This window comes from Galeopterus variegatus, unplaced genomic scaffold, assembly GCF_000696425.1.
Source record: "Galeopterus variegatus unplaced genomic scaffold, G_variegatus-3.0.2 Scaffold1454, whole genome shotgun sequence".
Taxonomy (NCBI): domain Eukaryota; kingdom Metazoa; phylum Chordata; class Mammalia; order Dermoptera; family Cynocephalidae; genus Galeopterus; species Galeopterus variegatus.
Genome location: NW_007727565.1, coordinates 91130 through 118963, shown reverse-complemented (window position 1 = coordinate 118963; position 27834 = coordinate 91130). Strand labels below are relative to the sequence as shown.

Below are 27834 nucleotides of genomic sequence, written 5' to 3'. Positions count from 1 at the left end.
AGAGGCTGCTGCAGTCGGCACTGTTGAATCAGAGAACTTGCTCTGGAAAGGGGAAAAAGAAAACCTTGTCTATGTGAAAATGGGGAACATTAACCCAGCAATTTTTCTTTCTTTCTTTTTTTTTAAAAAAATTTTTTCCCTTGCACGCCTTCTTCTCCTGTCCCCTTGCTCCTTTCCTTCTAAAAGCAGAGTTACCCAAATGGCCACAAAGGTCTGCAGAAATTTATAGGCATAGACTGGGCTGGGCATTTGGTAATTCCAGGAACCTGACTCATAGCTAGAAAGGCCATGCCTGGAGCTAGAAAAAGATGAGGCTTTAGGTACCTACCAATCTTGCAAGTATCTGGCATTCCCCCAGTTTACTTAGCAACAAGCTTTCTAACACAGAAGTATCTGCATGTGGTTGAACAAATCCTGGCTAGTCAGTCTCTCCCCAGAATTCCCCATCAGTCAGCCCTAGTTAGCTGTTTTGGAGAGCCAGGTTGTTCCTGCTGCTACTACTGCTGATCTTTTTTTTTTTTTTGAACACCCTGAATTCAACTCTGATTGGATTACTTTATGATCTCAGCATCCCCAAAGACAGTGCCTCCAGGGGAAAGTTAGTCTTCTATCTAAGAATGACTTCCTGGCAGTACTTTCCCCAAAGCTCTTTGAAGGCAGGAAGAGAAATGTGCCCGGTTTTCAGGTTAAATCTCTGGCCATACATGTTTTTTACATATGCATGATGGCTAGGGTATGAGTCTACTACTATCTGCTTCTAAATAGGAGTCAGTGGCAGATAAAAATGTTTGAGCTTCTCCTAAATGTTGATCTCTCTTGGACTTTCACTGGGCAGAGTTCAGCCACAGAAATAAAAGCCCCACCTTCATCCAGGTGCAGAATGCAGATGTGCACCACAGCCAAGCAGCTTGGTCTACCACTGGCTTCCATATACAGCAATCATTGGAGGCAGGTTATCCTACCCCACAACCTTCCCGTGGTGCAGAATCATATTTAATCCTATTTAAATTATCCACTTGCTCCCAGCTGAATCTCTCCTGGACCTTTAACACTTAAGGGGAAAAGTGATTTCCTTTGCCTTCTAAGAATTCTTGGCAGAAACTCTACCAAGTTGCTTTCATCAACTTTTTAATCTCCCTGAGCTGCAGTGGTCATTTGCATCGCTTACAGGTAAGAGTAGCATTTACTTTGGCCTATTTGTATTTAAATATCTGGAAACTCTTGTCCTCATTCTCAGAGTTCACCCTTTCTCAGTGCAATCTGAGAGGAAAAACCAGAAGGAGAGTTCTGAGTGGGACAGAAAGTGAAATTGGATTGTAAAAATTCAGTGAAAACCTAAAAGTGTATTTGGGTTTTAATGTTGCCTCTATATTTTTTAATTTCTCTTCTGTGGAGTACTGGTTCTTTTTCTCTTTTGTTTTTGCTTAGTTTTTGATTTTTCTTGGAATTGTGATGCTTTCTGCTGATGGTGTGTGTGCGCCTTTCGTTGCAGGGTTTGCAGCCATTCTGCTCAACTTCTTAAGGCCCAGGGATTTGGCTTCTGTTTAGTGTGTCTTGGAAACCATGGGACACCACTTCGCTGACATGTTTACATGCATTTGCTTCTGTCTTAGTGGCTGCTATGCCTTCATTATCTGTACATAGAGACCTGTTTGATGTTACCAGTAAGGACCAGTGCTGAATGGAAGATAACCATTTCCCTTTGCCAGAGTTGGAAAATAGTTAAAGCCAGTGTGTTAATTGGGCAAACTTAAGGATTTGCTTTATCACAAGTTTCTTTAAAGATATTAACTCTATAGTTAGAAATGTTATATTGGTTGGGAGGCCCTTAAGGCATTACATTTTCCAAGCAAATACCATCTCTTCTCAGTCCTCTCCCCTTTCCTGAACAATGAACACAACTTAGTTCCAGTGGAGGGAGAGAGTTCTGTTCTCGAGAGTTAAGAGTCAGCACTATACTGCATAAAATGGTGAGGGGAGCTAGCCGATGGGAAGTTGTAGACAGGAAGTAGCTAGATACAGGGAAATGAGAAGTCAGTCAAGGGTTACTGAGAAAGAATTGGAAAAAAATAAAAGAGCAAAATACCCCTTATTATGGATGGGAAAAGATGGTTAATTTAGACTTCACCTGAAAATGTTCGATCAAAAGTAGAAAAAGATATAAGCCTGGGAAAAAATTAATGACAACAACAACAAAAACAAAAAACATAGAAATGTCTTGAGACTTTATAGTGATGGATTTCAAAGCATTTTATAGACGCACCTTCCAGGAATGATATAGTTGACTTAAAATTTTTCTGCTTAATGTATTTTAATATTTGACTCAAATAGGGTATTGTATAGATAAACTAGTGGTCCCAGGTTATCTAAATTCAGGATAGAACCAGAAGGTAAAGTATACACCTTTCCCTAGGGCAGAAGGTGTGTGTATGGAGGTGGTCTTAGAGTTGGGGGGTGGGGCAGGGTAGAGATTTCAATCAGATGCGTTTTCTAGGCCCAGCTTTTGCCACTAATAATAATTATGGCCTTGTACAAGTCATTTCAATTTTCTAGCTCTTAAAAGGAGTGGGATTCAGTGACCTCTCAGGGCTTTTGGATTCTAAAATTCTAGGAGCCCATAATGCCAACACATATTGCATTCTAGTTATAATTAATATTTTCTTGGAATGGAATGTATTTTTAAAGTGCAAATTCTGAAAACATTTTGTTTGGGGAATAATTATGGAGTGGAGAAAAGAACTGATGATTCCTTAATAATTTCCCTCTGTAAAATTTGGAAAATACAAGAGACTTTCAGGAGGAAGATTGCTTTTAGGGTCTACACTGTCTTTTTCTGCATAAATAATGACCATGGCTGGTTTGCCATAGTTTTAACATATTTAAATGTGGGACAAAGCATACATGTATTATCTAATTATACATATTACTGTTCCAAGGCCCAATGACTCCATAGGGAGTTTATTAGTTAAATAAATGATACTGCCTTTGTCTTTAGAACTGCAAGGTGGATCCTGATTTTCTAATTGAAGTCAAATCGGTTGGTGGTTCTTAAATCATAAAAAGGTGGTATTCAAAAATGTAAGTGGATTGTTGCCAGAACAAGCACCTGTGTAATATTCCCATTCTTTCACGTCTAGGCCAACTGGTCTTCAGGCTCTTGTCTGCTGTAGTGGTCATTTGCTTATAATCATTGTTTTTCCTGACTTCCTTCAAAGTGGTAAAGTGAAATTCCTCATGTGGTCCTGTCTGCCCTCCCTCTTCTTTTAGTCTCCCCCTCCTAACCCATCCAACTTTCAGGCCAGGGCTGCAAAGGATGGAAGGCTGTAGCCCTCTATCATTGTGCACTCTTATTACAGAGCCACGGATTGTCACCAGTGAAGAGGTCATTATTCGAGAAAGTCCTGCTCTCCCTGTCACCCTTCAGTGTAACCTCACCTCCAGCTCTCACACCCTTACATACAGCTACTGGACAAAGAATGGGTTGGAACTGACTGCCACTCGTAAGAATGCCAGCAACATGGAATACAGGTGAGAGGGGCTAGCAGCTCCTGGGAAGATGGGAGGGAGCGTAGCTGAGCTTACTTGACATTCGTCATCCATAACTATGCTATGTGGGAGGGAAAAGAGATATATTTGGTCCTCCCCTGGAGAGTCTAATCCACTATATCTGGGGTGAGGCCCAGGAATCTATAAAAATTCCCAAATGATTCTAATAAAGTAGCCATGTTTTAGAGCCACAGATAATCTGCTCATTTGATAAATAGAGAAACTAAGGGCAAGAGGGAGTGATTCGCTCAGAGTAGCAGTACTAGTCAATAGGAGAGTCACAATTAGAATGCAGGTCTCTTGACTTAATCTGATTCCTCAAACCACTAGATTGAAGTCTGCTTTGAGACTCTTAGAGCAAGACATCTACCTAAATGATCTTTCCACTGGGTAGATTTCCTACTGAATTCCCTTTTAGGAGTGTTTAATACTACCATAACATTATTAGGACCAGCAGATACAGGGCTCTTTAGTTATCTGGAGTGAAGATCATAGCCTGGAAATACCCTTTTAAAAAAGGAGGATATTTGCTGGCTGGAGTTACCTGGGACCCAAAGATTTGGTGCTTTTTGGAATATCTACAACACATGGCACCTGACCTTTCAGAATAGTATGTTCCTGGTAGAAAACTTCTGGAAAAGGATCAGCTAGTCCTGCTTGGCAGGTTGATGAAGTATAAAGAAAGAGAGAACTGGAGTGAGACCCAGTAGTAGCAAGGACATTGTGTAGTATTTTGCAGCATTGAGGCTTTTCACACCCTTTATTTAATTGATCCTCATGAATTTGTGGATCCTCCTTTTTTCAGGTGAGGAAACAAAGACTCAGAAGTAATTCTTGGCTGCTTTCATGAAAGGCCAAATACTGTCTCTAATAAGTTTCAGAAACAAAGCTTGGTTCCAGGTCTTATGACTTTTTAAAATTGTTCCTAGAATTTTTTCTTTCCTGTCCTGCTGCACCATACTGTTAATTGGCAAGGTAGTTAACCTATCTCCACTGTAGTTTTTTCTGATATAAAATTGGAAATATAACCTCATAGTTTGGAAAGTTAATCCAATAGAGATGTTAAGTGGAAGGAACGGCATTTATTCTTGGTCTGTTCATTAGTTTTACAGACATTGTTTTTTATAGTACCTCTTTCAAGGTAGCAGACATCCAATCATGTTTCTCTTGGGTCTTGTACTGTTGCCCATAAAGCTTTGAGCTGTGACTTCATAAAGTTTCAGCCTGACTTTATAAAATGCCTCTTTTTTTTCCTCAGCTTATTTGAAGTTCTACAGGGATACTCTGCATTAGTAGAGTTTTTCAGGGATTCCACATTTTGTGGAATAACAACTGATGAGTCCCTTGAATTACCTAAGTCAGCCATAGATCAGAACCTTGTTTCTGCCTAGCTTATAGGGGACATTTTCCATTTGCTTCAGTTCCTTCCCAAGAGCTAGTCCAAGGGAACGTTGTGGGGAGATTTTTGAGCCCATAGGCATGGCCTCAAGCTTGGGAGTCCTCTGAAGATATAACTGCTGCTCCTCCCTCAAACTCTGGAACACTTGTTAAGGAGCGGCTGAGTTGTGTTGATTTACCTATTCGGAGTATATTGATTTAAGAAGAGGAACTTGTATCGAGTTGAGAAGACATCTTGACTGCTTTTCTTAGAATGTTATGCTGCTGCCATGGATATGCTGAGACAGTCCTGGGGATGAGCTATGTCTCTCCTCATCCATAGTCTCTTAACCTGTGTTACTTTTTTTGGAACACGTGGATGAATGTATGGATGAATGCATTGGGCCAATCAGTGTTCGAGTTTAGGAGTTTTCCTTAGACATTTAACTAGTGCAGTGGAGATTTGACCATCACAAGCATTGTATTTTAACCACTCAGCAGAAGAACAGGAGCCCCGCCTTATATAAATATTTATCCTCTGTTCTGGAGGCTGTTGTTTCTGTTTCCTGTAGTTATTCACCAACCTTTCTGCACATGTTTGGTGTGTGTGTGTGTATGGGCTGGAGTGTACTGAGCCCAGGTGAAGTTGGGCCTCAGGGGCAGCTTGTTTGGGATCACTCTGTGAGATTCAGAGGAAGTGCTGTCTGGCCATACGCACTTCTTACAGTCCTTCCTATCACTCTGCTTAACTTGGTCTGGATCTGTGCACAGCTGTTCACTTTGAGTTTGTGTCCATTCAGTCCTTTGTTTGTTTATTCATTCACTTATTATATTCTAGACACCAGGCTAGGTGCTGGGTGTAGAATTGTGAACCAAATAAACAATGCCTACCCGCTTAGAACTCGGTCTGTTGGGAAGTTGGACATTAATCAAGGAATCATATAAGTATGTAATTATATATTATGATAAGTGCTGTGAAGAATCCTGGGGTAGTATGAGAGAGAATGTCATGGAGGGGATAGAATTTAGATTGGGGATAGAAGGAAGTGACATGTAAGCCAAGACCTGATGAAAAGGAATTAGGTAGGCTAAGAGTGATGAGAAGAGCATTCTATGTAAGGAACATCCGTGTGAAAGTTTTAAGTTAAGAACAAGGTTGGCACATTGAAAAACTGAAGGACTGACCAGCAGGTCTAGAAAGTGGCATGGGATGAAGATAGGGAGGTAGGCAGGGTACCAATCATGAAGTGCCCTGGGAGTTTATAGACTTTGCCTCTTCTCTGTGGCTGATGCTCTGACAGCAAAAATTTTTTTTATTTTAAAAACTATATACCTGGGTCCTATTAATGAGTAGATTTATTGAAAGGCATGCTACTAAAATACAGGTTAGGGCTGGCTGGTTAGCTCAGTTGGTTAGAGTGTGGTGCTGGTAACACCAACGTCTAGGGTTCAATCCCTGTACTAGCCAGCTGTACCTCCTCACCCACCCGCCCCCAGGAGGGGGGGGGGGAAGAAAACATGTATAGAATACAGGGTAGAAGAACAGAATTACCAAAACAAGGTATTTAGGAAAGCTCAGAAAAAGCTTCTTTCTTTGTTTTTTCTGCTCTTTATCTAACTGGAACCACCAGATGAGCAAGAAGTTTTTAGTGATGGGTCCATCCTCTGTATCTGAGTATAAATTGTAGTACTTTGTATAGTCTTTATTTTGATTACTTATTTTGCAGTTTGTTTCTCCCAGTAGACCAGAGCATCTTAAGGTTAGGGGCCATGTGCCATTTCATCTTTGTATTCCTGACACCCAGTAAGAAATAAGGCATTTATGTTTTGGGTTTCATAGAGGGAGGTTTTTGCTTTACATTAGGAGGAGGTGAATTGCACTGAGGGGATTTGGAGAGCAGGATCCCTGGCTGCCCCTTTGATTCTCCTTTTGTTGTATATTTTGACCATTCCCAGTTTCCTGACTCAGTTTTTCTTCTCCTCTCTGCAGGATCAGTAAGCCAAGAGCTGAGGATTCAGGCGAATACCACTGCGTATATCACTTTGTCAGTGCTCCTAAAGCAAACGCCACCATTGAAGTGAAAGGTACAACCCAACAGAGGCTGCGTGTGAGCCTCTCACTCTCCCTCTGCGACACTGCCTTGGTCTGAACTCTCAGTCTCCAGGCTGTTTTTGTTTCCATTTCAAGAGGCAATGTAATGTTATGGTTAGAACCACAGGCTCAGGAACCTGGCTGCCTGAATTTAAATTTGAATCCCATCATCTATTATCTGTGTGACCTTGGCGAGTTACTAACTTCTCTATGCTTCTGTTTCCTCATTTGTAAAATAGGGATATCAGTGTACTTGCTTCATGGGTCTCTTAGGAGAATTAAATAAGTTAATATTTGAAGTATATGAAATTGTTGTTTTATATGTCAAGACTGTTTGCTTGTTGGCACCTGAGGTGGCTCACCCTATGTAAAGCTCCTGGAACAGTGCATTACAAGTATTATTACATAGGTCTCCAGTGGACCAGCAGGATTTGGGAGAGTAATAGACACCTTATGGGTGCATGGCATGTTAAATAGGAAGCTATAGCAGAAAGTTTCAAGAAGGGCAAATAGAACTATTAAAGTTGGAGCTACCTAACATCATTAATCCTAGCTTTCCTGTGTTATTCTAAAGAAGCACCCGAGACCCAGACAAGTGAAACCACTAGCTCTGTGTCACACAGTGAATTTGTGGCAGAGCTAGCTTAGCACCCAGGGCTTGACTCCTAATCCATTGTTTTTTCATCTGTTATAAAATGACCATGGGGAGGCTGGGCTGCTGTTTGATGCCAGACTGAAGAGACAAGGTTTTTTTATTTTCAGTCTTTCATTTGCTTAGGAAGAACACAAAACTTTTCAAATCCATAGGGTCATATGTAGAAGCTGGAAAGGAAAATTTAAGAGAAAGAAGGGGTTTTTATAACAGATATCAGATTTTCCTTGAAATATTTGGAAGATTAAAAATGCAGATTCAAGAAAAATTTAGACACATTCAAAGTTTCTATTATATTGTGTTATTAAATGAAAGTAATACCTTGGTGACACAGCCCTAACTTGATGTAGGGACAGCCATTGCCTCCTCAGGCTGCCAGATTTAATTTTGAAAGCCTGAAGGTTGAGTTGTGCTGGACAGTTGCACTGTTACAGGTCTCAACAGGCCAGAGAACCTAACATTTGATTTCTTCAGTAACTTTTCATAGAGAGATCTTGGTTTCTGTCTGTTTTTGAAGAATGCCACATCTGTTCAATATGAGGATGAAGATTATGGGAAAACATTTTTGCTAAGCCAGCAAGGGCCTTCCCCAGCCTAGGTGAGCTGAGTTATGTGGGGAGGCTTTCACTCCATATGAGACTTTGAGGCCCTGCAATATTCCCAGCTGAGCCTTTGGCACAAAGTCCAAGTGCAGAGGGACAGGATTGGGGTGGGAGGGAAGGAGCGGTGTGTCTAGTTAATTTTCCTTCCCTAGCCTAAGGGATAATTATGTACAATTGCAAGTCCTGACTGACTGTAATCGGTATTGATTTGGAGTTAATGATTTCTAAGCACACTTTGAGGAGTAGAAACAGAGGTGGTTTTTCCATTGGTTTGGCTGCTTGAGAAAGTGGGGTTCAGTGGCCCAAAGGCGTCTTTCCTCACATTGTCTTGAGCAGATGTGAAGCAGTAGTTGGGAGGGGTAGAGAATAGAAAGCTTCAGGTAGGAGTGTTTTCAGAGGAAGTTACAACTTTCATGGTATCTTGCATTGTATCATGTTTAAGGTGCTTACTGTGCATTGTTGCATTTTTACTGTACAACAGTCCTGCGCAGATGGCCCAGGTTGTTGTACCCTGGTTTTAAAGAAGTAGACCTTGAGAGAACTTTGTTTTATAAAATCCGAAAGCATATTTTCTGATTACTTTGGACAGACACATTGTATGTTAATCTCTCAAGAAAATTAGTAAGGAATTCTCCTCCTCCCCATCTTACAACTGGGCAGAAAACAGCTGATGCTTAATGTCTTGTCTTTCCGGTTATGGATAGTTGAGTCTGATAAAGACTATGTAAATTTGGCCTTTTCTGTATAAGTTTAAACAGGTTTGCCATAGGCCTAGGATCATATTCTAAGCTAGCATCGAGTTGTGGTTGGTGTAGAAAAACTGCTTTGCATTTAGAGAGAGAGAGAGAGTGTGTGTGTGTGTGTGTGTGTTTTAATTCCCAAAGCATTTTCATATAAACTCTCATTTTATTCACTCAGTGCATCCAGGGTGCGAGTAAGAGGCAGTTATCTTTTTATAGCTATAGTGATTAGAAAAATATGCTGAGTAATTAGAGAAGTAAGAGGTGGTTGTACTTGAGAACAGAGAAATTCAGGGGATTCAGGGAATATAAGTGACCTCTTTGCTGAAAGGAGCCTGAGAATCTTCTTCATTTGTGGCTTTAATGGAATCAGCACATCAGGGCAATGTAAGTCAGATCATATATATATATATATATATATATCTTAAGCACCTGTCCTACACTGAGCCCTTTTCTTTCCCATCTGGCTTTTCCTGCCTTTCAGAACATCTCTGGGGTGCTGTTTGGGCGTAGCACTGTAGGGAGTGAAGGGCTTAGCCTAGCCAGGGATTGGGCATTATCTGTCAAATTACCAAGTCTTGAGTTACCTGTGTTGTACAAAAGAGAGGCCTGAAGGAATCAGAGAAAGAGACACGTGTCTGGGAGGAGACCTGAGGTGATTGTGCTTTTCTGTCCTAGATTATATCTATATTCTGTCAAGAAAGAACTTTTGAAGATGGTAGCAACTATATGTAGTGGAGAAGGACTTGCATGTGAAGTAGGGTATTTTCCTTTCCTTTTTTTTTTTTTTTTTTTAAAGATGACTGGTAAGGGGATCTTAACCCTTGTATGGTATTATCTGCACCACACTCTCCCATGTGAGCTTACCGGCCATCCCTATATAGGGATCTGAACCTGCAGCCTTGGTGTTATCAGCACCCAAATGAGCCACGGGCTGGCTCTTTTCCTCTCTTTTTTTTAAAGGACAAGAATGAGGCACAGTGTTAACAGAAAGATACTATTACTGTTAAGGATTACATTTCTTAGGTATTTGGCAGGTGACCCAAGTAGAAGCAGAGGTAGAAGATGGAGCAGGGCTGGCTAGGAGAGGGAAGCAGCAGTAACTAGGCCTCAGTGGAGCCTCTGTCACATAGCCCTGCCTCTTTGGGATCTAGGTGGCTAATAGCTTTTTGACTCTTCAGAGGCTGTGGCTTCCGGAGACTCCACACCCTATCTCATAGAGAATTCTTGAATGAATGAGTGTTAAAATTTTCTATCTCTGTAATTCTTCAACTCTTTACCCCTTACTCCTTCTCTATTCCCACTTTTTCCTTTTCTAAAATTAAAAAAATGTTCATAAAAAAGCAAATTCAAAATGTTTGTATAATTTTACAAAGTAAAAAGATAAAATTTCTCTCATGAGGAATTCTGACTCAGAATTTCCACTACTTTAGAAGTCTTTGAAAACATAATATCTTGAAGCTGCTAGGACATTTTGAACATCAACCCCAGCCCGAGTAACTTTACCTACTCTTTCTTTTCCTCTCTTCAGGGCGCTACCCTGACCTTCCTTAATAAGAATAGCTAATATTCTTGCACACTTACTCTGTGCCAGGAACTATGCTAGGTGCATTACTTGTTCCTTTCTTCTCCTTTAGTCTTTACAACTCTAAGGGGTAAATGCCATTTGCTATTATTATCTCCACTTCCCAGGAAAGTAAATTGAGGCTCAGGGGAATTAAATGACTTGCCAGTGTAACAGAGTTAACTGATGGAGCCAGGGTTCTCCCCCAGGTGCTGTAGCACCAGAGCTACACTTGTAAGCACCAAGCCATGCTGCTGCATTCACCACATAGCAATGAAAATGCCTTTGACTTAGAAGTGGGTTCTGATTTTGGCCCTGCCATTAAACTTGCCTGACCAGTCGCTGCCCTCCTCTGGGCCTTGGCTTCCCCAAATGTATGTTGAAGTAGGATGAGATTGCTGATCTTTAAGTTTCATTTGTTCTGTACGGCTCAGACAGTCTGTGGATTCCTCATATGGACACAGATGAGAGGTTGGTTATCAAAGGAGATGATTTCCAAGCTCATTTTCCTAGTGGTGGTGATTTCAACGTCTCAACTTGAAGAATGTCACCTTAGTGCACCCCGTATCTCCACCCATTCATCTCCCTGTCTCATGGGGACACTCCCTCCTGTAGTCCCCTGACCTCTAACACTAGTGCCAGGAGAGGTGTTAGAACAGTGGTTCTCAAACTTGATTGACTTCGTATGAAATTTGGCCTGGGCATCAGATGTTTTAAAAGCCCTTCAGGTGATTATAGTAGACAGCCAATGTTGCAAATCACTGTCTTAGGGGAAATTTTGACACCTCCTACTCAGTGATTTCACCTGCAGAAGGTTGCAAAAGTCCGACTGCTATAGTCTTTGCAACTAACGATTAATCTGTTCTGTATGAGAAGGCTTATTGAGCCAAAAGCCTACATCCTTCTTGCTTCCATCTTGACCAGTCTCATATTCTTTCTTGGTTTTAGCGTTTGGCTGGCAGTAAGTCTTCACTTTCCTGCTGTCTTCAGCCAAGCCTTTATTTTGTCTACAGAAAAGATGAGGTGTCTCTGGAATTAGATAGGTTGCATAAAGGAAGCAAAAAGAATGTATGCTGAATTAATGTGTTTAATTGGAAACAGCCCATTCGTCAACAACACCTTTAAGGATAGATTTTCTTTGAAAATGAGTTACTAGGTTATGAATTTGCTCTGAAAAGTGAGCACCAAGTAAGTACTCTGTGTAAAAGAGTACTTATACCTTGATCCCTTTCTCAGGTCTGTTAACTTTATTTAACTTCACCTTCATCTGAACATGCCTCTGTTACCTGAGTTGACACTTTCTACAGCCACCAGCCTGGCAGAGAAGTTGGATGCTTTGCTGTAAGTGCAGGCAGGTCAGGCAGCAGAGGGTACTGAAGAACATGCCTTTGATCTCAGCAAAAGGCCCAGACTGCCCAGATAATGAAATTGGATCAGGTGCTGTTGTGTAACTAAGACTCTTTTGGGACCCCTGCATTGCCATTTAGTGGGATACTGGAAGGATATCCATTAACTAATGTGATTAGAATATGTGACTAAGAAAGCCAGAGTGAGTTAATTCCTGAGTGGGTCCGTGATCTCTTCGAAGGGTCTCTTTTTTACTTTCTTGCTTCTACCCTCACTCTTGCTGTTCAGTCTGTGTCCCCCTGAGAGGGTAAAGGTAAGTAAGGATTATTTGCTGTGTTTCCTTCACAATATGAAGGCTTGATCAGACTCCTCAGACCTGCTTTCAGAGCCACAGCACCTGGTTAAGCAGTTCCGTATTAAATGTCAAGATCATATAAGGTGAGGCACTAAAATAAGCCATTAATCAATATAAATTGTCAGTATCTGACCTGATTAAACGTCATGAGAGCTACAAACAAAAGTCCTGTTTATATCAGCAAGTGCTGCTGCTGGTGATAATAATAATAATAATCAGGATCTCTGATTTCTTAACACTAACAATGCTGGAATCTAACCCTTAGCCTTTCCTTTCCGTGACTAATGGCTCAATTTATGTGTTTATTTTTGACCCTGAGCTCCAACCATGTGCTAGATTAGTATAGAGATGTAATTTAATCCTCACAAGACTTCTGTGAAATATGTGGGTATTATTCCAATTTACAAAAGTGGATACTGAAACTCAAAGGATTTTAAATTACCTGCCTTAGGTTTCTTAGTTGGTGAGTAGTAAGTAGAGCCTTGATAGAGCCCAGATTTCTCTGACTTCAAGTCCAAATCTCTGCTCTTTATGTTATATTATATGGAGTAATTCTGATAGGTACATTGTTTTCACCTAGGTGTTCTAGTCTAGGGTGTTCTAGTACATCTGCAAGGGAAGATAACATTTGGACAGTTTGTTGTGCAGTTACCAGTAAGGCATGTTGTATATTTTTATTTTTGTGGACCCGATTCTATTTTGATTTATTTTCCCCTCAGTATGTTAAAGTACAAAAACATGATCTCTGGAGTCAGAAGGTCCTGAATTTGGATTCTAGCCTTATCATTTACTAGCCATATAATTTTAAACATTAAATAACTTTTCCAAACTTGAGTTTTCCAATTTATAAAAGTGGGGTAAGGTGTGCTTCATCGGTTGGTATATTTGTTATCTATTGCTACATAATAAATTACCCCAAAGTGTAGTGACTTAAAACAATGAATACTTATTACCTCATAGTTTCTTTGGGTCAAGAATTAAGGAGCATTTTAGTGAGGTGTTCTGGTTGGGGGTCTTTCCTGAGATTTCAGTCAAGCTGTTGACTAGGGCTGCAGTCATCTGAATGCTTGACCAGAGTTGGAAGATCCACTCCCAAGATGGCTCACTGACGTGGCTGTTGGCAAGAGGCCTCAGTTCCTCACTATGCAGTCCTCTCCTTAAGCTGTATGAGTGTCCCTCTTTTGTGGCAGCTAACATCCCCCAGAGTGTACAGTCTGAGAGACAGTAAGGAGAAAGCTGCAGTGGCTTTTGTGAACTAGTTTCCAAATTGGTACACCTTTATTTCTGTTTTATTTTATTTGTTAGAAGGGAGGCACCAAGTCCAGCCCACATTGAAGAGGAGCTTCCTAATTGATCTTGTTTCCAGTATTGTGTCTCTGTAGTTGTTCACATAGTAGCCACATGGAGCCTATTAAAACATACCAATCATTTTATACCTGCACTTAGTAGTCACCAGTGGCTTTCCTGTGGTCTCAGCGTAAATGCTGACTTTGTTACAGTGGCCTACAAAGTCCTATTCAGTCTGAGTCCCCAGTCTCTCTGATTTCATCTCCTGCTATCTTCTCCTTGCTTACGATGTGCCAGCCAAACTCCTCTTTGCTGTTCCTTGTACCTAACAAGCACACTCCTGTCTCAAGGCTTTTACCTTTCCCTCCACCAGGAGTTATTCTTCCTGCAAATATGTGACCTACTCCCTTATTTTCTTCACAACTGTGCTAAAATTCACTTCATCAAAAAGGCCTTCCCCAACCACTCTGTGACATATCTGGCATGTAGTGGGTGCTCAGCAAATGTTTGTCAAATGAATGAAACACAACTGGAGCAACATTTGGTAGCTCTTCTGCTTGCTGTGTTCTCCTATTCCCCTGTGATGCTGTTTTAGTTACTGTATGGCTATGGAGCTTACTCCTTGGAGTGCTTAATGCTTAATATTTTTTGACTAAAGAACTCTCTGAGGGAGGATAACCAGGTTGAACAGTAGGCCTGTGAAGTGACTGAGTGGCTGTGGGAAAAGTTTGGCTTGGTGGGAACAAGATGGAGCCAGCTTGAGCACTCTGTTCTGTATTAAGGAATTTTGCCTGAAAAAACAAAAAGACATTTCCTTTATAGCATCCTATTTAGAAAATACTTCACACTGAGAGATACTGAGCAGGCCTCAGTTAGGCAGGCCCGGCCAGTTCCATTCCTATCCGGGTGTGTCTGGAGGTTGACTGCGCTGGGAAGCACAATCTGTGAGTAGAAGGACATGGGATTGCTTTAAGCCAAGAAGAGCCAGGCTGGTCAAAGGTAGTGCATGGCCTCAGTCCATGATGTAATACAATTATGTAGTTTTTTTTTACGGTCTCAAAATGAATGTTTTGGCATCTTATATATCTATCCAAGAATGCTGGGAGGTAGGCAGAGGCAGGAATTATCTCCGTTTGGTAATGGGTATAGAACTAAAGCACAAAATAATTAAAGAACCAGCAAAAACTGGAATTTGGACCAAGGCCTATGGATTCTCTTTCCCATCTTTGCCAACAAAGTGACATTGGGCCTTCTTTGAGTTTTATTGCTTTCAGATACAGTAACTTTTGAGGCACTGGTGGAAAGTATAGTTAAGATAAAAGAAGGCTAAATTCAAAGAATTAGCCTTCGTCTCATTCTTCTTGGATACTTGAAACTTGCCTAATTTTTAGACCATAGGTGCTGTTTGTTTCTTTCGAAGTGATCCCTAAAAGTAGAGAAGACCAACAGCCTCTAGAATGTCTAGAAATTCCCCCAAGATTGTGTTCACTGGTATTGTTGCAAATCAGGTATACAAAAATCAGATTCTTAAGCTGTTAATAAAAGCTCTTAGAACACTCATTGAATTTCCTGTTCATTCCTTTCTTCCCCCTCGTGATGACCAGTTTGCTGGATTCTCTCTTTCTTGAGAGCATCTTGGTCATCGTTACTCATTGAGTAGCTTCTCCAAGCATTCATTGTTTTTACATAGCTTGTAATAGGACTTGATTTTACGTGTTGGATCTCAAAGATTTGTCATTTCTGTAAGGGAATGTGTGATGTTTGAAATGATCCACAATTGTTGTTAATGCAGGTGTTTCAAGAAAAAACATGGACTCTAAAGAAGATGGTAATAGCTTCTGTTTGCATTTTCTTTAAAGGAGGGCTTGATTTAGGGGATTTGGGCCCATATCCTTGTCCAGTAGGTTGGAGAACTACCTACATTAGTAGAAACTCACATATTTGTAACCCTGCTAATCTGCTTGGGCTATTTTGGTGGGTGGGGTAGGGGATGCGGTTGGTCCTATTAAACTTTTCTGACCAGAAATGTTCTTTATCAAAGCTGAATGTGAGGGTGGGGACTGACTATATTAGAAGCAAGGCTCTGAGCCAGTAGGTGGGGCCTTTGTATACCTGTTCAGCATAGGCTCCCAAGGTAATTGTGTCTAACACTCCTTCACAGCCGCTCCTGACATCACTGGCCATAAACGGAGTGAGAACAAGAACGAAGGGCAGGATGCCATGTTGTACTGCAAGTCAGTTGGCTACCCACACCCAGAGTGGATATGGCGCAAGAAGGAGAATGGTATGCCCGTGGTGAGTAGGAGTAGCCCTGGTTCTCCATGCTTGGGTCTCTGTGGTTGCTGGAGTTCCTGCTGAGGAGGTCCAGACATCTGGACCAGTTCCTACAACAGCTATATCCATGGATGTGTACATGGCTTGGGTCACCCTCTCTAGAGTCATAACAGTTTAAACCATGTATCTGGAGATCACTGACAGTCTCTGTACAGCATGCCATCCCTGTACATGATTAGTTAAAGCTGTGTGTCTGGTAAGGGATTAGATTGCTTGCTTTCAGAATAGGATACTGAAAGAGCTAAGCCTGATCTTAAACTTTAACCATTATTCTAGTCCATTTATCTTAAGAAAATTTTTTTTTTTTTTTTTTTTTTTTTTTTCCTTTTTTGTCTCTTTTTGTGTCTGGCAACGGATCGCAACCCTCAGTGTTGCGCCCGTACTGGACCGGGACCGGCAACGGGATCGCAACCCTCAGTGCCGTGCCCGCCCCTCGCTCAGCCAGTGAGCGGGAACCAGTCTGTATGTGGGATCCGAACCCTCGGCGGGAGCGCCGCACCCCTCCCAAGCGGCGCACTGTAGCAGTGCGCCACCGGGCCGGCCCCGAAAATTTTGTTCTTGAAGGTGGTACCTGTATTGTTTTTTGGGGAAGACAAGGCACTGAGGGCAACTTAATATTCCTAGATCACAGAAAATACTGATAAGGAACTGAAACAAGCTGAGGAGGCCCAAGGGCAGCCTTAGATATTAGGAATCTGACAGTAAGTGCTCCAAGAAGAGTCAAAGAGAACATCTGTTCCAATCTGTGAGATCATTATTGATGGTGTTTGGAGAATCAGTGCCTTAGACTCAATCACTTTCTCTGTGATTTAATGATTTTTGACCAGTTACCTTTTCTGTCAGAAGGAATGTATAATACCCCCTCTATCCCAGGCATCCTCTTTCATTGTCAGTGTCCAAAATCAGAAAAGACCCTAGAAACCATCTACTCCAGCTTGCATGGAAAGTTTCCATAGTAACCAGTCAATCATTGGCAAAACCAAAGGTTATATCCAGTTTTGTTTATTTCAAGTCCATTGTTCTATATGACCTCTCAATAATAAAATGTCAGGTGGTAATAATGACTCCTATATCAACAGTGATGGCTAGATTTCAGAACCCTATTAATAAGCGGGATCAGGATGAGGGATGGAGAGGTGAAGATGCTGGATTGAGTATTTTCAGGCCAGACACTTGAAAGATCAGTAAGACATTGAGTTTTCTAAGGTGCTGGTAAGGAAATGCCCATTTCTCTCTACTGGTCACTGGGTAGGAGGGCATTTGAGCTTTGGCCAAAGCAGATTGAAATTACTCACTGGGTATTTTGGGTATTTTCATATCTTGAAAGATGAAGCTTGAGGCATCACAGAATAGCTTTTCTTTTGAAAGCTCTGAGTTCCCCATTTCAGCCATACCCAGATGCAGACATGATTGTATGCTGTAGCTAGAATCATTTGGGGGATAATCTTCCCCTTTCCTCTACTATTTCTGATTATGTTTTCGTTGATACATGAGTCCGTTTTTTCCCTTCCAGTTTCCTGTAAGATGAGTGCTGTGAGCCTATCTAGTGGTCATGCACTCTCACACCTCTACCTTCCCACACATGCGCTCTCTGCCCAGAGTGCCCCTCCCTTTTCATCAGCTCTCCTCCTTCACATTCTCTTGCAGAGGTAGCTCTTCTCTGAAGCTCTCCCTGGCCCTTCCAGCAGTGGACATTTGCTCTCTGCCCCACAGCACTCCATACATCCCTCTGGTGGGGCTTCTTAATACATTCTTGTGATTAGTACTTCTTTGGACGTCTGGTTCCCACTTGAGGCTAAGATCTTTCTTGATTTTTGTGTCATGCTTCTCCCTGTCTATCTCACCTCTCCTTAGTAGGATATAAAACATATAGTATACATTAATAAATATTTGTTGATTGATTGAATAACCTTTCCTTTAACCCTGCAGTCCTGAAAGGAAAGAGAAGTCATGCATTACCCCCACTCTGACTAGGAGCAAGTTCTTAGCATTGTTTGTGGAGGAAGTTTCAGGAGACTTCTCAGAACTTACGAATCATGAAGTAGATGTGCTAATTCTGAAGTCATCAGACAGGCCTGATATTCCCAGACATGGGGGTCGCAACCCCCACCCCCATCCTCTTTCTGCTGTGGTTACCTCGTGTGTGAAGCAGCATTTACCAGATTGTCAGTCTTTTCCGGGTCTCCAGGAAGTAGGACCTCCACTCACTTCATGGAAGTTGAAGTCCAGAAGACCAATCAAAAGGGAGGAGGCTTGTACCCTGGCTCTATCTGGAGTTTGATTTGTTATTGAAATTGAAGGGAAGTCATTAATGAAGTGCTCAAAGTTCCTTGGACAAAGATGGTCCAAGATGCTGCACTCTCATTCCAGCCAGTGTCCTGCTAAGAATGGAGAATACTGTCACCCTCCTTTGAACATTAGCTCCCCTACTCTGACCTTTGCGTATTCTCTTTTTTTTTTTTTTTCAGGATATTGTCAATAGCTCTGGTCGTTTCTTCATCATCAATAAGGAGAATTACACCGAATTGAGCATTGTGAACCTCCAGATCACAGAAGACCCTGGCGAGTATGAATGTAATGCTACCAACTCCATTGGCACTATCTCTGCCGTCACCATTCTCAGGGTACGGAGCCACCTGGCCCCACTCTGGCCTTTCTTGGGAATTCTGGCTGAAATTATCATCCTTGTGGTGATCATTGTTGTGTACGAGAAGAGGAAGAGGCCAGATGAGGTTCCTGATGGTAAGAGCATCCCTACAAAATAGCTGTAATGTTGGGGCTGGTTCCTTGGGGTGGTTTCCAGGCGCCCAAAGAGGACTATAAGGATGTTGGGATTCAATCCAAATAGGAAAAAGAAAATTCTTATACTGGTTCCTAACTCCTTACCCCTGAGACTTTTTTGTATTAGCCACCTAGAGCTATAATTAGCTCTCTCCCTCTGTTTGGGTATTCTCCAAACCCCAGTCCCATCTGTTCTTCAGGGCCCATGCGGTGAATGGGCAGCTGTCAGTCTCTTTGTTCAGCTCTGTCCTCCTTCAATACAGATCATCAGGCAGATTGAGCTTGAGGAGAATCCAAGTCAAGCCTAGAAGCCACCCCAAGATCGCAGGCCACCTGGCCTTTCAGGCAGATTTAAGGTATCTAATTGGTTGTCACATGGTTGCCTGGGATAGCCCCTGTAGGTAACTGCCCCAGCCCAGTCAGACTGTTCTCAGAAAAGCCATTGGAACTGGCCAGGCTTTGGTTCCCTTGGTTGGTCCCTTGGATAGATTTTCATGGCTCTCTACTGCTTGGACTGTGTCTCACAGACAAGAATGGTGGAGAGTGTCTGATGTGTTCACCCACCCAATTTAAGACAGCGATAGCTAAGCTATAACACCTGCAGCCCATTTCCCTAGGCTGTGTGCTCAAGCTGGCCTTGGGTCAGAAGGGAGTGAGTAGTAGCAGCAGAACTACAGTGATTCGTTAAGCATTGGAAAGAGCAAGAGCTGACATCTTAGATGATTGGACTTGCCTGGAGTCAGAAAAACCCTGGGAAATTTTTGTATTTTTTGGTCATGGATTTCCATTTCCAACCCTGTGTTTACAATCAGGGGAAAGCTACTGATGGAGACTTGTATTAGTAGTACTTCAGATTCCTAACTAGCTCCTCATCCCTACCTTCCTGCCCTATAACATCACCAGCAAAAAGAAATCAGTTGGCCAACCAACTATTATCACCACTTGTCTGCCACTGGACAGAAGGGAGGACTAGAGGGGTGTGCCCACACATGGTATGCCCTAAGCTTGGTGGAAGCAACCTGGTGTGATGGTGGGGTGGCCAGCTATAGTCTAGCTGTTCTGGGGCCTGTGACTGTGCACTTGTAGTACTGTGTCCTGCCCCACGGAGTTGACTGTGTTCATATGGCTGAACAATAGGACTGCAGCACCCCCAATCCTAAGTGAGGTCTACTGCTGCCTCAGGAAGAAGGCAGCCCCAAAGGCATGCCAGTGGCTTTAGACTCTCTGGAAGGACATATTTGAGAGCAACAGCCACTTCCCTTTCATCTCCTTTCTTCTCGGCAGCTCCCTCTCTTTGCCTGCATCAAGTAGAGTGAGAATTAGAGTGACTAGTGAGGGTGTTAGAGAGATGTTTTTGTTGACACTAACAGTGCCCGTGGGAAGACCTGGTGGGCTCCCCTCCAGATGTACATTCAGCAGCGAACTGGATGAAGGAATGGGATGGACATCAACTGGAAGCTGATGGGCCTTTGTAACTGAGTGTTAGTTTCATGCAACGTAGGTGTGTCCCCAGGATTTTCACATTCCTATTCTATGAAGTGAAGCTGCTTTCTTGGGATTTTCATGTATCTGTAATGCTTATTTCTCCAGATTTTTCTCTTTCCTGCTACATGTTAAGATTCCCAAGGCAGAGTGCACCTATATTTAGACCTGAGAGTAAAGGGAGAGAGTTGTCACTCTTTCCTGAGTTTTTTTTTTTTCCTTTTTGTCTTTTTTTCGTGTCCGGCAACGGATCGCAACCCTCAGTGTTGCGCCCGTACCGGACTGGGACCGGCAACGGGATCGCAACCCTCGGTGCTGCGCCCGCACCTCGCTCAGCCAGTGAGCGGAACCGGTCTGTATGTGGGATCCGAACCCTCGGCGGGAGTGCCGCCGCTCTCTCAAGCGGCGCACTGTAGCAGTGCGCCACCGGGCCGGCCCTTTCATGAGTTTTTAACTTTGGCTCTTTGGGAGCAGTTATGCTTCAGTCCTGAAAAGGGCCTTTTCATTCTCTCAGAGTGCTTTTGCTTTGCCAATTATCCCCTTCTTTAGCCTTCCCTTTAGAAAGGTTGAGAAGCAAAAAGGTAAAAGAAGGCAAAGATGGGCTTCAAAAACTGATTTTTTAATTTTAAGACAAGGCTGGCTGCTGCTCTCAGGACAGAGTGACAGTGGCTGAGCATGTCCCCTTTAGAAATTCTGGCCTTTTTCTTAAGAAGCCACCTAATTTACCGGCTTGCCATCCCAGCATATGTGGCAGACCTTCAGATTAGACTTGAGAAATGGTTAGTATTGATTCTGTCAGGCAAGTGCAGACACCTGTTCAGGGAAGCAGCCATCTTTTTTTGAAAGTTCCTTGGTTATTGAACTTAAATGGGGAACCAGTTTGTTATAGGAGACATCTCTGGCCAGCAAATCTTCTGAACAGCTTCCTGGAGGGAAAAATACTTGTTTTAAGCTAAATTATATAGACAGTGAACAAATCCTATGTAAAAGAGATGACTGCAGGGTAGGTGCAAAGTAAAACCTCCTTGCCCTAGTCCCTTGGGAGAATACTATAATGCAAGCAGCTTTTACTTCTTGTTGTTGATGAACTGGGGTTTAAAAGTCTGGGATGCTAGAATGATTGCAATGTTTGCCTTCTGTCCATTCCCTTCCTGATGGCCAGTGTGGTCCAGCCTCCACTCTCCATCTCCACATCCCTGCCCTTGCTCCAGCATTTCCATTCCATAGTTCTCTCCTTTGTCTCTCTACCTCTTTCTCTCAAATTCCTCCCTGCTCCCGCCCTCTCCCCCTTTTTCCTACTCCTCTCCTGAAAATAATAATTTTTTTTAAAAAGTTGATTGTTCTAGTGAGTTTCCTTATGTTGTGGCTTTTTTCTTCTTTAGCCCGTTTCCCCTCAGTTCCTGTATACTTCATGTAAGGATAAACTCACCTCTATGCTTTCTTCCCATTTGCTCCTCCCCCAATTTACATAGAGGTGTATGCATACATTCCTTTTTTGCAATGAATGAAGAGGTACATTATATATGATACAAACTTGGAGTAATAGAGGTGATAAATTTTTACCTATCAGATAATCATCTAGCTCTGTGTTGGCTTATTTATGCCATTATGAAATAGAAATTTTTTTATATATCTGACATGCTTTTCCTCTGCCAAGTAATAGGCATTTTATTATCAACGTATATCTATGGTTCATTTCAGACTCACTGAACTTTTATATGAACTCCCAGTATTGATATTTTGAGCAGTCTGTGAGTTCTTGGTAATCATCCCTTTACTAGACAAGCACTAAGTGAACAATACAAAAGTATAAAAACACACAAATTCAAATTATATAAAGTTTAGTTGGAGGGTGTGTCTTTCATTAGAAAAGAAAATATTGCTTTAGATTTCTCACACTGAAAATGCTAAGGATTGAGGTTTAGCTGCTTCCTAAAAAAATTTAAAAGGCCTTTCTAAAAAAGGTCTTTTTATCCACTGGAGTATACTCAGGCCATTCTGTAAATGAAGTCTTATTTGTGGTCTCTGAGGATGGTTGCCCAATAGGTGTCTTGTAGGTGGATCATCCACATGTCACCTTTGCCTTCAGTGTTTTCAGGAACACATGATCATGGAGCTAAATAAGAACTTCGTTTTTTCACTTTACTCACCACTTGACTGTAGTCCCTGAAAATGTTAAACAATAATTCTCTGAAAAGACTAGGTCAAGCCAGCATCCCCTCATCTCCCATCCGTGTTACAGCTTGACTTATGCTTGGAGCACACCTTCTGGGTTGGCTCTCTGTGACCACACTCAGAGAGCAGTTAGTGTGTGCTCTCAAGTCTCCTCCCTACCCCTGGTGAGAAGGAAGTGAAGTTGTTGGGGCCTTCATTTCTACTGGACATTTTAGTGACCTCACAGATATTAAACAATAGGAGCTGAGTTAAGAAAAGAAGTGCTGGCATCAAAAAGAATTTTCTGTTTTCACATTGAGATAATTTGCATAAGCAAGTCAAAGGGATTCTTCCTTTAAGTTACTGGTGGAGAAGATATTTGAGGTTTTATGGCGACCATTTTTAGTGGCTCTGATATATCCAAGCTCTTTTAGACACTTTAGAATTAAGAGCTATTCTTATGCTCCAAAATCTATTAGTTGGTTATGACATTTGGTGGCATCTGAAGCTTATAACATGCTAGGAATGTTGGAAAAGAAATGCGACTTTTTTTTTTGTCTTTTTTCGTGACCGATAAGGGAATCACAGCCCTTGGTGTGGTGTCGCCCGCACCGCACTCAGCCAGTGAGCGCACCGGCCATTCCTATATAGGATCCGAACCCGTGGCGGGAGCGTCGCTGCCCTCCCAGCGCCGCACTCTCCCGAGTGCGGCACGGGGTCGGCCCTAGAAATGCGACTTTTTTTTTTGTCTTTTTTCGCGACCGATAAGGGAATCACAGCCCTTGGTGTGGTGTCGCCCGCACCGCACTCAGCCAGTGAGCGCACCGGCCATTCCTATATAGGATCCGAACCCGTGGCGGGAGCGTCGCTGCCCTCCCAGCGCCGCACTCTCCCGAGTGCGGCACGGGGTCGGCCCTAGAAATGCGACTTTTTTTTTTGTCTTTTTTCGCGACCGATAAGGGAATCACAGCCCTTGGTGTGGTGTCGCCCGCACCGCACTCAGCCAGTGAGCGCACCGGCCATTCCTATATAGGATCCGAACCCGTGGCGGGAGCGTCGCTGCCCTCCCAGCGCCGCACTCTCCCGAGTGCGGCACGGGGTCGGCCCTAGAAATGCGACTTTTTAAAACATCCAAAACATATATTCAGTGTCTCTTAAACAGGGGTTATGTGGGTCAGTTACAAGTTAACTTATGGAGAAAATGCAATAAGGACCAAACAAGGAAGAAACTGGAACTGTTAATCTCTCCTAGGTTTAATGCTACTCTTCTGAGATTAAGCAAAATTTAAGTGGCTTTAGAACCCAGAAGAAAACCCTCATTCTCAATGAGATGAACACAGTGACAAAGGAGCTTTGACCAGAGAATCAACTCTTGGCTATTTAGACTTTAGAGCCATCTTTTTGGAGGTGATATTGCATCAGGCAGTTCATTATTTACTAGGCATTGCAGAGCGCCCCTGCTAGATTATGAGGCGGATATAGGGGAGTGGGCTGTAGTGCACTCAGTTGGGAAGACTGAACACGCAGATAAATAAGTGTGTGCAACAGTTCCACCAGGAACTTCACTCTCATAAGGTGGATTCCAGAAGCATCTTGTTTCCATTCTCGCCCCAGTCCTCTTACTCTCATTAGCCAGTGGCTGTGAGTAATTCCGAGGTGGAGAGAACAGTCATTGTTTAAGGCAGCTATCTTTTGGCCTGAGGGTTTGGGGGTATGTTGATATTTGTCGGTTACTATGACTTCTTTTTTTTCCCCCCTCAATTGCATCAAACCCTTAAAACATGGTGGTAAGTGAGCAATATGCATGCTTTTGGAGTTTGTTTAATCTCCGCTTCAGTCTATACGATGCACAGTTCATAATGTTAACACTTTTCTTCAAGTTTACTTCATTCACTTTCACAACTAATTTGGATTTCAGTTTGCTGTTTAATCTTCATTTACTTTGATTTTCGTACCTTTTTTCTGTAGTTCTGTTCTTTCCCTCTCTCCTGACTTTCCTGTTAGGGGTCGTTTTTTTGTCTGACCTGTAAGTAAGAGTGGTGCTACATATAGATAGTGATTCAGTGCAGGAAGGTAGGGAGACACGAGGTTATTTTCTTTGTTCCTTGTCACTGTGAAAGTGAATTTGGGGGGAGAGATGAAGGGGGTTCTTGGAATTTAAACCCCAGTAAGAATCATAGCTACTCCCACCGGCAGGCATGGCAGCTACGCCAGAGGCACTGTTGCTAAAACACCTACGTGCAGCCCTTTGCGTGTTACCAGCTTGTTGGGCTGGAAAGTGGTGTTATTAACCAGACACCAGGGAACCACCCCCACTCCAAAAGAAAAAAAGCCTGTGGTGTGAGGTGCTTGTTTTGGTGCCTACAGTGTCACGTTTTGAGTAGAATAGCCTGGCTATTGTGATTCTCCCTCCCTTGCTTTTTATTTTAAAGTTGAAAGTAGATTGGTGATATTCTTGATTGGCTATCTTACATTAGAATTTTGTATTTTCTGGTGCACAGCCAGAGCACTAAAAATATTCTGTTTTTTCCTGTGTCTTTTCCTTTAAATCCCCAAAGTGCTTAGTTCCTAGCATGTAGCTGAGCTGGCTTGGCTGGGATGTTGAGCATTAGGATGTTGTATGGGGAGGATTTAGACTGGGCATGTGTGTCTTAGTACCTGGTATGTCTCTGTATCTCTCCACTGCATATGCAGCACACAGATGTCTTGGGTGTCCTTAAGTCTTAGTTTGTTCTCTGTACCTGTTTTGATAGTGTACTGTTGTTAGTAGTGGACTCCTGTGGACACTAGTGTGTCGCTAGCCTATTGTTTTGGCTGATGAGTCATTGGTTTGTGGTTAGTTCTTTTTTTTGAAATCCTTTTTTGCACCAGTCACTGTGTATGCTGGCAGTGGCTTTGCCTCTCCGTTGCCTCGAAGGAACAGGTGGAGCAATGTCTCCCTCTGACAGACATTACTCCCGATGTGTGCTCCTGCAGATGCCTACACTGAGACTGTAACCTCCATAACTGCTTCATGTGCACCAAGCCCCCTTGTGGAATCCTGCTGAGAGTTTTTCTAGAAGCCTTCAGTGAAATCAAACTGTTGTGAATCATTGTGTCCACCTAACTTTTGTATAATAAAAACAAACTAAGAGCACTTGTTTCCTCTCCTTTGGGGGTCTTTTTTTTCTTTTTAAACTTTCTATCTATATATGTATATCTCTGTTTAAAGGGGACCAAGTTGCCCTTAGTTGAAACAGGAAAGAAAAACTTACAAAACAGAATCATAAAGTAACAATTTAAGAAGGCTTCTAACTCAGATAGTGTAAGATTTTTGTTTGTTTGTTTGTTTGTTTGTTTAAAGATATCTCATGGCTCATTTGGGTTTGGGTTCTGGTTTTGGCCAGGGCACAAGAGTGAGCCTTTCTTTCTATCGAAGTCTTTTCTAGAGGGATGTCACCACTATTCAGCTTTCCCTGCTGTGCCACAGAACATCCTCTGGTATGCATACGCTTGTTGCTGGCATAATAGCCCAGCATGGCTGACCCAGTATTAGGTTGAACTATTGTGGCTTCCTCTTCCTCAATCTCATTTCTCAGACCAAAGACTACCCTAAAGATTAAAAAACAACAAGAAAAACAGAGTGCCCTTTGGGCAAGTGAGGATGTGTGGCTAAACATACAGAATGTACACATCCATTTACATTGCAGGATTGAGCCAAAACTGCATGCATTCACCACAAGAAAACAAACAGCAGGATTTTACAACTGAAATGTTGGTTTGTCTTCTCATCTATTTAAGAGTGAACCACTGGAACTTGGGGACAAGATGAGTATAATGATATTGTAGTCTATCTGTCCGCTACAGTTGCAGTTTTTCATGACAAGCATTCAAAGTGTTAACTAAAACCATTGAAACAACATACCTGCCATTAAAACTTGAATCTAGAAATAATAACTCCATGAGTGTTTTGCACCTCCAGATGGAATGGCCTTTAATAAATGCTGTGAATAGCCATGTTTGCCACTTGCAGTTTGCTGTTCTATTAATCCTTACACAGAGTCTAACAATTTTCTCCCTCTCTTCTCTCTCATGGATTATTAAAAAACTGAATACCCATGTAGACGATGAACCAGCTGGGCCAATGTAAGTACTTTATTGGACATCGATCCAACTGTTTCTGATTGAATTATGTTGTATTTACAGTTTAATCAAATGGAGTAGCTAAGATTGTAGGAGAGTGGAAACGAGTGTTGCACTGTAGGCTTCTTAGCCTGACACAGATCTGACTGAAGACCATTTGATTCCCAGGACAGGCTGCACAGTCTCGTTTTTAGTAGCCATACAAAATGGAATACCATTCAAAAAATTGTTTAAAGTTTTGCATATTCCATTTGCTTAAATTGGTAATACGGGGAAAATGACCCAGTATATCTGAAGCTTCGGGTTATGTTAAAGTTCATTTCAAACTGGACTGTAGGTAGACTGTATTGCTCCATTAATACTTGCTGGTATCCAAGAGAGATGGAGCTGCAAGTATGGAATCAACCCAAGATTGGCAGAATCTCTTAGAGTTGGGGACTAAGGAATGAGAGGCAGGCAAACATGCCCAAATTCGTTAAGTGCTAGAGGGCACAGCACTGCCAGTTTATGATGATCTTTTATCAGTTGAAAAGGGACAGTGGTGTTCAGTGGAGAAAAAATTACTTACTTTCACCTTTAGGGTAATTGAATTATAGTTTAGAAATCAAAGGGAACGTTGTCTGTGTGTTTTCTGCCTTGGGAGTCAAAAGGATCTATTAATTGAAAGTATTTAGGTATGTTACATAAGGAATGTTTTTATGCACTAATTGTGCGGTAAAAATTTTACTACAACAGGGATGGCAGTAAGTGAAAGAGTCCCTATATTTCCATGTGTTATATTTTCAGAAGTTGTTACTGAATTTAACTCATGTAATGCAATTTTTCCTCCAAAGGAAAACCAACTCTACCAACAATCACAAAGATAAAAACTTGCGCCAGAGAAACACAAATTAAGTACTGCTTATAATGTAAGTATGGCCTTCTTTAGAAATTTTAAAAATTATATTCAAGTGAATGTGCCTCTGTTGACCTTATTACAAATTCTTCAGTAGTTGGCGTTATGTTCTAAGATCTTTTAGTTTATTTCAGGGCAGCTCATACTGATGGAACAAGTTCTGCATGCCCAGTTTAGTAACTGGAAAGGAACATTTTTCAGCTGCATTGTTTTATGTATTTACATAAATGCCATTTCAGAATATGTATGATGTTTCAAAATAAATACTTTGCACTGATATTTACTTATATCTTTAAAAAGAGGTAAAAATTAAATTGTCACCTTCTTAGGTGGATGATTCCCACAGGCCTGTTAGTCCTACTTTGCTTTTGAGGGCAAGACAAGAACAGTGGCCAGGCATCAGCGGGGCCACCGTTCTGTCCTGTTAGGCACATGGAGATCAGAATTTCATACCACATCCCTGAGTATGCTGTTTGAACCAAAGCTTTATTTTATGTAGCAATT

General features: G+C 42.0%; 1 protein-coding gene and 1 non-coding gene across 6 annotated transcripts in view; both read left to right on the top strand.

Moving 5' to 3' along the window:
• NPTN (neuroplastin) overlaps window positions 1–27834 on the top strand; it is a 68528-nt gene that overhangs the window by 39611 nt on the left and 1083 nt on the right. For 2 of the 5 annotated variants that reach the window (XM_008577135.1, XM_008577133.1), the window contains 6 exons: window positions 3357–3528; window positions 6914–7008; window positions 15724–15857; window positions 18365–18638; window positions 26429–26438; window positions 27269–27343. In XM_008577135.1, coding sequence (XP_008575357.1) covers window positions 3357–3528; window positions 6914–7008; window positions 15724–15857; window positions 18365–18638; window positions 26429–26438; window positions 27269–27329 — 746 coding nt within the window. In that variant the 3' untranslated portion in view covers window positions 27330–27343. Of the gene's footprint in view, window positions 1–3356; window positions 3529–6913; window positions 7009–15723; window positions 15858–18364; window positions 18639–18940; window positions 19034–26416; window positions 26439–27268; window positions 27344–27834 lie in introns of those variants that run through there. The other 3 variants (XM_008577134.1, XM_008577132.1, XR_550803.1) reach the window with 2 other exon arrangements.
• Window positions 6318–6391, top strand: TRNAT-GGU. The gene has a single exon. It is a non-coding gene; the product is annotated as a tRNA-Thr (tRNA).